Raw genomic sequence first — 10,145 nt, 5'->3', positions numbered from 1 at the left:
TAGGGCGAAATAGCCAGCTAGCTACAATATGTCATATAGCCCTAACGCACTGAGTTTCCTTATTAACATGCTGTTCGTAATTGAAAAAATAAAAAAGAAAGCGGCATTAGCGCCATTGCGGCACCTCATTCCAAAACTGACATCGCTGCGCGGTGCTTCACGCCAAACAGCTACCAACACAAGTGTGCATACGCATGTTGTAGAGGTATAATCTTTGTCCAATATTTTGAAGCTTTTAGCTAGGACAATGCTTCTTCTGATTATCATTTTGGTAAATAGAGCAAATTTTTCAATTGATTTAGAAATTGTGTAATTGCACATAGTTGGATACTGTTGCTGAAATAAGCCGTTAATAGTTTGGAATCAATAGCACCTGCCATTTTCCAAAAGAATAAATTGTCATGTTATTTAGGAGTGTCCTTTTTAGTCCCCCCCCCCCCCAGGGCTGGTCTGTACCATATCACTCCACTGCTAATGAAAGGCTCACTGCACCCCTGAGGTGAAATTTTTTCAAGTTAGAAGACTTAATGTAGAGAAGGTGATCAATCTTTCTCAATCTTTTATAAATTTGATTTCTCAAGCAATTTCTTTCTGTGTAAACAAACATGCAAAAGTGAACAATTTTATTTCATCATTAAAAATTATTCTTTTACCTTTTTTTTTCTTTTGGTTTTATCATTCACCTCCAATTGAAGCTCTGTAACGAAACTGCCATTACTGTCTGTAGTTCGGCAAGTACACACAAGGGAGGTATGACAGAAATGTGTGGATTTGTGAGTCTTCTCTGGTTAGTGCTGAACGTGTTTCTTATCTCCTCCCACAGTCAAGTTTGTGTTTGGAGACTTGGATGTGACATTGCTGGGGCTCTAACTCCCGTTTTCTTTCCTTCTGTAGACCTTTGGTGTCTGTTGTGGGATTAGGTCACACTAAGTCAATGGTTACCCAGAATACCCAGAATTTCCGGCATATTTATGCTTTTATGTTTATTCCAGGACCCTGTTGCACTTTTTAATTCATTTTTTGAAATGTTTAAATTTTAAGTTACCATGTCTACTGTCCTGGATGATTTGCAAAGTGTATGTATATAATATAAAATGCAGACTTCCCTATGTCTCCGTATTGTGAAAGCTGATTATCTCTTTTATTCTTCTCTCTCTCTCTCTCTCTCTGTCCCTCTTTCTCTTTCTGCCTCCCTTCCTCCATTTCTTTGGCTCTGCCCGCACTTGCTTTCATTACGACTCGGGTGCTGTGATTGGTGGACAGGCAAGTCCCGAGCCCTGCTATTTGTTGGCCAAGGCTGAGAACTTGTGTGCCTTGTATGTGGGGCGGTGCTTGTTGCTGCAGAGCAGCAAAGGATGGGAGGGACCAAAAAAAAGAGGGGGGGGGGGGGGGAAAGAGAGCGAGAACGAGTTTCTTCATCCAAGGAGCGGCAGAATCTGCGAACTTACTTCTTCTGGAAAAGTAAACAGCGTGGAATCTTCTAGCCCTTGCAGTCAGTGGCGGGAATAAGGGTGGCTGGTCCATGAGGACCGAAGCTGTCAGGGTGGTGTGGTGTCAGGATGGGGCCTCAGGGGTAGCCTTTTAATCTAACAGCTGGGCGTGCATGGGGGATTGCTGGGATTAAAGCCTGAAGGAGGTGCCGTGGCTTGCTGGTGGCAGTCCTACTGGGGAACAAGAGGTGAGTGCCCATTGTCTGCGACAGCCCTCTGCTTTGCCCCCGCCGCTCTATTCAAACAAAGAGGGGGTTTCTCTCATGGGGGCGTTAGGATAGGAGGATCGTAAGGAAAGATTGCCTGCTATTTTTGTATTCAGCATCAACCCCTCCTCTGTCACCGTGGAATGTGGATGCGGAGAAGTGGCCGGTGGCAGATCAAAGGGACAGATAGGGAATTTAAATTCGGCAGGAAGGACAATCGTATGTAGAATATACCGCACTGATGCCAATGATGTTTTGTCTGGTATTGACGGGGAACATTGATTCAATGAGCTGCCTTTGGCTTTGCTGCGGCTTCTGACAGAATTCCCATAAATAATATATACATGTAAGAATAAGGTCCATGGCTCTGCATTGGGTGAATAGCAGGATGGATGTATTTAAGCATATAAATGTAGATATTATTGGAGAGGTTATTTTGCGTTTGAGCCTTTTGTAGCATACGGTAAGCGATGCCATCACTGGGCCCTGAGCCGTACTGCAGGATCATCATCAGATAGCATTATATTACGAATCTGTGGATTTCTTAACTCTGTCATTTTGACCTCGATCTGGGTGGAGAGCATGCCCCTTATGGGTGGTTGTCAGCTTTGACACCCCCATAAAGTTTTGTGTTCCAGATAACTTTTGTGAGGTCATTGCTGAGCTTTTCATTTAAACTTGCATGTTCAAATTTACACATTGCCATATTCTCACATTAATATGCTTGTATTGGCCTCATTTTCATCGTCTCATTTTCCGCTATCGTCATTATAACCATTTTATCAGCTGAGAATCTTGCTGAACCTGTTCTTTTTTCTGTTCCTTAGACTACTTACCTCTAGGCACTGAAATGGCCACCATGTCAGACTGAATAAATGAACCCGAATGTAAGAATTTTCACAAAGTACCACAGAATTTGGGTCTTTCACCTGCTCACACGTCTGTGCGCTTGATCGCGTATCATTCCCGCCTTCTCAGTGACATCACACTTGCAGGGTTTTCGTGAGAATGACTTTGCTGCGGCAGGCAGTACGGACAGAGCTTTGGGTAATTGAGGAACATAAATCATGTCCTGCGGGGGATTTGCTCCTAGTTAAGACATCGCAGTATCATCCATAAAACGACTTTGAGTGAACCTGACCGACGTGCGGAGTGAGAGTGAGGGGAGAGTCACATGACTGATTGTGGTAAACAAGTGTGTGGCTGTGGACGTGAACGAACAAGTGGGTCCGTGAAAGGGGCTGGCCGGGAGAGTCACGTGCAAAGCTGTGCATGTCTCACGGCATGTTTGCTGTGTCCAATGCTCTGCCTGCGTTGTGTCTGTGAGTGGGGAAAGTGTCCGTTTCCATGGCAACACCCATTCCAAAGTCTCGAGTCCTTCGTGAGTGGAGTCTCTGCGTCTCTTTCCCTGTGTCTGTATAGCCGAGGGAACTCGGCAGTGAGCAGCTGCATGTTACCGTGGCATTTTTCTACCTTTCAGCCTTCCGTAGATTCGCCAGGCCAACTTGGATGGCTGGGACACTTGTGTTTTAGCACAATCTTTAATCTTTAAGATATTTGGAAGGCTTGACCATAATAAAAACACAACACGGTTATTTTCCTTTAAAATCACATTTATACCTTAAAAGTGCACCATATCGCATGTATGGATTTTGTATATGGAATTCAGCCAGAGTACGTATGAAGCTGCATGTGAAAGTGTAAAAATCAGCAAATGTTTCACAGCATTAAGAACTCCAGCACACTTGGCAGCATCAGATGTTGTGATTGGTTGGTGCCAATGACTCTGTCCCCCTATAGGAGGCAAAGGGGTCGTCTCCCACTGTTTTTCCACCCAACAATCCCAGTCCTGTTCTCTCTGTGCATCACTGCAGCTGCTTTCTGCCATTGTCTATTGAGGCACACTGTGACAGCCTCACCCCAGCCTGTGGTGGGCTGTGAATTATTCATAGGGACTGACCTCTAGGAGCCCAGTGAAAGCTGGGGGAGCCTCACTCTTAACCCCCCCCAGTCAAATAAAGATGGCGATCTGGGCCAAAGAAACACTGTTGCTACCCTCTGTGATTGCAGTGTAGGCCAGTGTTTGCCAATCCAGTTCTCAGGGACCCAAAGATAGGCCAAGTTTTTGCAAAGCTCTGGACTGTCTGGAGCTCAGAGGAGCAAAAACATGGACTGACTGTGGGTCCCCGTGGACCGGACTGGTAAACACTGGCATAGCCATTGGAATCATACGCTTATGTTTCTACCAATGAGTGCCTTCCGCCTAGCTAGACCACGAGTACTGCTGAGTTATGATTGTTCAACTATAGTGCCTGGATTCATTGACTGACATCACACAAGCTAGGCCTCCATAGCTGAGTACCATCCACACGACTATTGCAGCTCTACAGTTTGCATATTCACACTCTCTGTATGTGGATTTCCTCTAACTCCAGCGGTCCAATGACTTGCAGTTCAGTAAAGCTGCTAAATATCCATGTAGTGTCCCCCCCCCCACAATGGACCGGCATCCGATCCCGGTCAGCTTTGTGCTAAGTCTGTCCTGGGACAGGCTCCAGGCTTATTACACCCCTGTAGAGGCTAAACAGTTATGGAATATGTACGGATGTGCGGATTCACATAACGGGTAACACAATGGACTGTGAATTATTTAAAACACGATCAGCTTTCACTGATAGTATTCACTGCGTTTACTGTTGACATTTAATAATCCCATTGTTGTTTTTCTCTTCGTCGGTGTGAATAAGTCCAGTGGGCTGTTTGAAAATGAAACACCTGAGTTTGTGTATGAACACGGCATAATTACATCCGCTTCTCCCCATCTTGGAGGCCAAGTGCCCTAACCCACAAACGAGTACTAAGCTTTCCCAGCATGCTTCTTGTCTTACCTCTTCCCAGAGACATGGGTAGGACGATGGGGCCCCCTGGCATGTCTGTACCTGCCTCACCATCCTGCGGAATCTGATGGTCCTGCTTGGCCAGTACACCCCCAGCAAGGACATGAAGTTTGAGGGGATAAGGACTCCTCCCAAGTCCCCCCCATTCTAAAATAACTGAAATTAGCAAGGATATCACCGTCTATACAGATTTTTTTGAAGGTTATATTAGGTTGTGAAGGGATATAGCTGCACACCAGGGTGTCCTCCAACTTTATGTATTTCCCTCAGAACTTTATTAGTTTCACTTAGAAGATGTTCTCTATCTCCCACAATAGACTATAGCAGCAGTAGGCAACCCTGATCCTGGAGTGCCGGTATCCAACAGGTTTTCCATCCTACCTGGTCTCTGATGAACCACACCTGTGACTCATGAGGTGGAACAGAATACCTGCTGGATTCCGGTACTCCCGGATCATGCTTGCCTACCCCTGCACTATAGGAAGAATATTAGGACACACAGAGCAATTTAAACATCTGAAAGCAAAATTCATGCTTCATGAAATTTAATAATATTAATTGATACTTTATTGATCCCCATTGGGAAATTGTCTTTACACCTCCCACAACTTCCTCTTTTTTCATACCCGTAGCGGCGCCCAGGGAGCTGGGGGTTAAGGGCTTTGTTTAAGGACCCACAGGCTGAGGCTGGGTTTGAACCTGTGACCTTCTGATTATAAGCATACAGGCTTAGCCCACAGAGCCACACGCTGCTCCCCAAGTTGTTGATCTTGTTATTTAAAAACATTTCAGAGTGGGGGATATATATTTGTAAATACAGTGGAAAGCACTTATAGTGATCACGTCTGGGTGAAATCGATCACTATAAGCAGACCAATTTTTAAAATCTTCTTTAGGTCTCAGCCAGATTACCGTCTAATTGATATTGTGTATGTATATTACATGAATATAAGGTAACAACACGGACAGTGTCGCTATTAATTTTATTGATGATTTCAAAATACAGTACAGCTGATTCAAATGCTTGTCAAATTACAGAACTGTACAAATTCAATAACTGCATAATTCAAATATGCTATAAGACAGTACAGTACTGTACATAAATATTCAATTCAATTTTATTTATACAGCGAATTTTAACAATGTTGCATTACCTCAAAGTGCTGATTGTAGTTTCGCCGCTACATCTCGATGGCTTGATTTTGGAGGTTTATCATAAGCTGTGATGAGCTATATTTGGCATTGAGAGAAAATGACCTTCTTTTTGTCATCATATTTTCTGTGTGCGCTGCATTATCCTCAAGTAGCTAGTCAAAGGCAGATGGGTTACCACAAGACAATCAAAAAAGTAAAAAAAAAAAAATAAATAACCGCAGTTTTAATTTTTTTCCCTATGTTGTCAAATTTAAAAAGACCCAAAATGAACACTGTAAATTAAATACTTGGTTGCTATAAGCAAATTATTTAAATGGTATTTGTACAGGAATAATACTGTCCCAAGCTTTTCAAGCCATATAAGCAGTTGATCACTATAATCATGATCACGATTGCCACTGTACTTGGTTCCTGATCACCTTAAACTTTTGAATATTGTTGACTGGGCATTTTAAAGACATATTATTGAACAAGAAAATAATTAAAATGGAGAAAGGGACTCTAGCTTCCACTGCACTCTATCCCAGAGAAGAGTCACACTGATTTAATGTGTAACTTGGCCTTGTGAATGGAGAATGGAGAAGCAATGTTCATTCAGAGTGTGGCAAGGCCGACCCCACAGAGCACTCATTGTTTGCACTGTTGCTTCACAGGGACTTTGTGTGTGATGTACTGAGAGTGTCCATGGCAGAATAGGCTGATAAATATGTAATTTTAACAGAAAGTGGGGATGTGCATTACACAGGAAGCTAATTCCTGATCACTGAGCATTACTCTACCCCCGGGACAGGGCTGCAATCGGGGTCTTGCTGTCAGTGTCCAGCAACATCTGCGATCATAACATTACGCTACACTCTGTCAAACATTCCCTCCTTCCCCCAGCAGTTCCAGGGGTCTCCCTGAAATTGACAGCAGCTGGATGACACCAACATATGATGTGCAAGTTTGGCAAATTTTGCTGCTAAGAAGTCAGGCAAATTTTTAGTGCTATCGCCAAAATCCCATCTCCCCTAAAATCAGTGCCGTTAAGGTGGGATGTCTGCTTTCTGCATTCTGGGTACTTTGTAGATAAATCCTAGGTGTGCCAAATGAAAACAAAAGATGGTGCAAAATTGAATCTGTCCTGCAGGGAATAGATATGTCCATTGCCGGTCAACATTTCATTTTGTCAAGGAAGATTTTTCCATTCAATTTAAAAGTTAATTCTTCCACCGAATCAAGTTTAGATTTCTGCAAATGGATAAGATTACGCGTTGCAATTCCTACCAACTTGACCCAAAATGATTCACATACAGATTGTATGTCTGCAAATGAAAACGACAGTGTTCAATGTGTATGGTTTCGATCAAAGCGAATTGTAAACATAGATGTTAAAGTAATAAGATGTAATAAATGGTAAACAGACCATCTTTGAGACGATCTGTGCTTCACGTTGTACGCGTCTGTTTGAGAGCCTCATCAGTAAAGCTCGGCGCTTTCTTTACCAGGAAGGCTGATGTGACGACAGACCTGATGGCGTCCCCAGAGAACCCGGTCATACCTGCTACAGGTGAGTATCGCATCATCTGAAACCCCAGTCTGTGGATTACACCGGTGTTTTCCAGCCCGGTCCTCGGGAACACGCGGACAGTCTGTATTTTTGCTCTACTGGGACCTGGGAGGGAGCAAAAATGTGGAATGCCTGGCAGGGAACTGGCAGGGAGCAAAAAGGTAGACCACCTGCCGGTCCCCAAGGACTGGGTTGGAAATCACTTGATTATACGCATGTGTACGATGTTTACAAACGTGAAAAGAAAGTGCTTATCTCTTATGGGGCACCACCTAGGTAATGCTATTTTGTGTTTAATAATAAAATATTTATGTACAAATTGGGATTTGGTGGATCTGAAAAATGTTTGCTGTTTCTAAACATGTTCATCCTACCCATGTGTATTGTGACTTTGGTTCATTGTAATTTTGTCCCATAGATGACCTATTACTCATAAACATCACTGAGTCACAAGGGGGTTGTAGGTGGGCCAACTTTGGACAAAATCTTATTTTCGAGGGAAACAGTTTCTCTGTAATGTCAATGTAAAGCAGATGGTTTCCTGCATGGTTGGCAGGCAGTGCTGGGTCTTAGGAGAACGTCATTCCATGTGCATGTTTGTGGGATTATTTCTGGTCACTAAACCAGTTCGAGTCAGTCCATCAATCGGCGTTCAACAATAATGTGTTTTATTTCGGAGATATTATTTGAACTAACATGTATCTTAACTTCACAAAACCAAAGGGTTTTATTCACTATGCACGTTTAGTTATTCCTTAAAAAATGACGAATGCGCCATACATTTGAAATCGGTTCTGAAAGTAAAATTATATAGAGTGCTTCAGGCCAGTTTGTCAGGTCTGCTGTCAGCTGTTCCTTATTGTGATCAACACAACAGCTCTGCCATTTGTAAACAGCAACAATAGATGATTCTAGAATAAGGCGTACTTGTGTTAGTAACAGTTGAATAGTAACCCTGTTGACACAGCTGGAATTTGGACTGCATTTTATCTCCCTCAAGGGTACAATAGCTAGAACACACCACGGAAATATTCTGTCATATCTCCAATTGCTTGACTTAAATGCTGCCTGCTGCTGGAAAGTTGCGTCCGAAATGAAGATAACCTAAATGTAGAGATTAAATGACCCCCATCTCATCGCCAATCCCAGGAACGTACGTTTACATCGGCCCAGGGGCCGTAGTGACCTGCTGTAGTACACTTCAGGCAGCTGCTGTGAGGGCAAAGCGATGCTTATGCCACATTTTCATAACAGCCCAGGCAACTAGGGCTGCGAATGCAGAATATTTTGATGCTGAAACGTTCTATTAGAATTTTAATTATTTAATAGAATATTGTGGTAGTTTTTCAAGGAATAACCCAGATTATTGACACATGCTAAATTGTTTAATGTAGCATGTACTGAACAACATACATAAAGGGTATGATTAAAAAACATCCTTTGTAATGGTCACACCTGGATCCAGCCAAGCCTCTACTTGCACACCTGTGACTAATGAGCTAATTTTCCTGGCTGAGTAGATGTCCGGACCTTCTTCCCATCTTCTCAGTCATCTCTTTGTTATGTAGTGTGTGTCTCAGCATACATTGTTTGGGACTCTCCTTTTCCTGTGACTGACTTCCACCTGATCGGTTTTCTTGCTCTTTGTTATAGCATTCAGGATGTTTTCCCCTTTGTCGCACTCACTGTTCCAGTGACATTCTGCTTGTTTTTGAACTACAGATGCTGGACTATGGTTTAGATTCGGTTTTCTGAATTTGCTGTTACCTGCTCCGCAATTTGTTGTCCGTGTTTTCAATTTTTGTTTATTTTTAGATACTGATTTGGAAGTAAACCTTGCGCTTCTGCAACTGCATCCTCTGTCATTTCAATGTAGTTACAGAGAATGAATGTCCATATGTTGACATGGTCTAGGCTTATACTGGATCTTTTCATCAAGTGTGCTCTGCTCGTAGTTGTAAATAAATATGGCAGTCACGTGACTTAGCAGCTTCCAAGTGGGAATCTTACTGAATGGAACACATGTCACCATAAAACAAGTGAATAGACTCCTAGTCTATCTTTAGGTAATACTATCTGAATGATTTCATTACAGACGTTTGCATCAGGAATATTTTTATTTGTCTATCTTCAACAAAAATTTTCTATTAGAATTTTTATTTAAAAAGTCCCAGATTGAGGTCTTCTGGGAGACGTCATTCCATTCCACGAGTCTCCAGGCCAATCTGGGAGGGCTGGCTACCCTATAGCTGCCAAATAATGCAGTAGCTCCACCCCAGGCAGGATGCCAGCTAAACACATCACTGTTTTCCGAAATTCTGAACTCTCATCTGCGGTGTTTTTAATTTGATGACTCAGACTTATAGTATATAATATTTGCCAAAGTTACCTGACTGAGCAGTGTGCACTAAAATTACGACAGATGTTACCGTGCAACCCCTTGCTCAATCCCAATCCCCGCTGTGTCGGTTCTGTGTGGTTACTGAGATTCACAGCATAATGACTCCTGGCTCCCTAGGTATGAGCTAGAGCTGAGGTTTTCAATCTGTGAGGTTTTCCCTCCTGGGGCTGTGTCAAGGAACCGTACGGGTGCAGGTGAGGGGAAAAAAACACAGATCTGGGGAGGGTGGGTCGAGCTGGAGGCATATCTATTTGAAAATTGCAAGCTTCAGAAATATTCAAATACTGTACACTCATTATCAGAGTCGGGTAATTAAGGTCCAGAGAGTAAAAGTCCAGACCAAGATTTTGTTTCAACCGACCAGTTGAGCATAAAGAGTCACAGTCACAGAGTCACAGTCACAGAGGACTCAGCTGGTTGGTTGAAACAAAACCCCAGTCTGGACTT

At 43.0% G+C, this 10,145-nt stretch overlaps 1 protein-coding gene across 1 annotated transcript in view; it reads left to right on the top strand.

The window, feature by feature from the left end:
- Positions 1–1,404: 1,404 nt before the first annotated feature.
- The window catches only part of LOC125744782 (rho guanine nucleotide exchange factor 10-like protein), a 70,307-nt gene continuing 61,566 nt past the window's right edge, over positions 1,405–10,145 (top strand). The window contains exons 1-2 of the mRNA XM_049016991.1: positions 1,405–1,678; positions 7,236–7,297. Coding sequence (XP_048872948.1) covers positions 7,261–7,297 — 37 coding nt within the window. The 5' untranslated portion in view covers positions 1,405–1,678; positions 7,236–7,260. The remainder of the gene's footprint in view (positions 1,679–7,235; positions 7,298–10,145) is intronic.

The sequence above is a fragment of the Brienomyrus brachyistius genome, chromosome 6, assembly GCF_023856365.1.
Source record: "Brienomyrus brachyistius isolate T26 chromosome 6, BBRACH_0.4, whole genome shotgun sequence".
NCBI lineage: Eukaryota > Metazoa > Chordata > Actinopteri > Osteoglossiformes > Mormyridae > Brienomyrus > Brienomyrus brachyistius.
The sequence above is the reverse complement of the archived record's forward strand: the minus strand, read 5'-3'. Positions and strand labels throughout refer to the sequence as shown.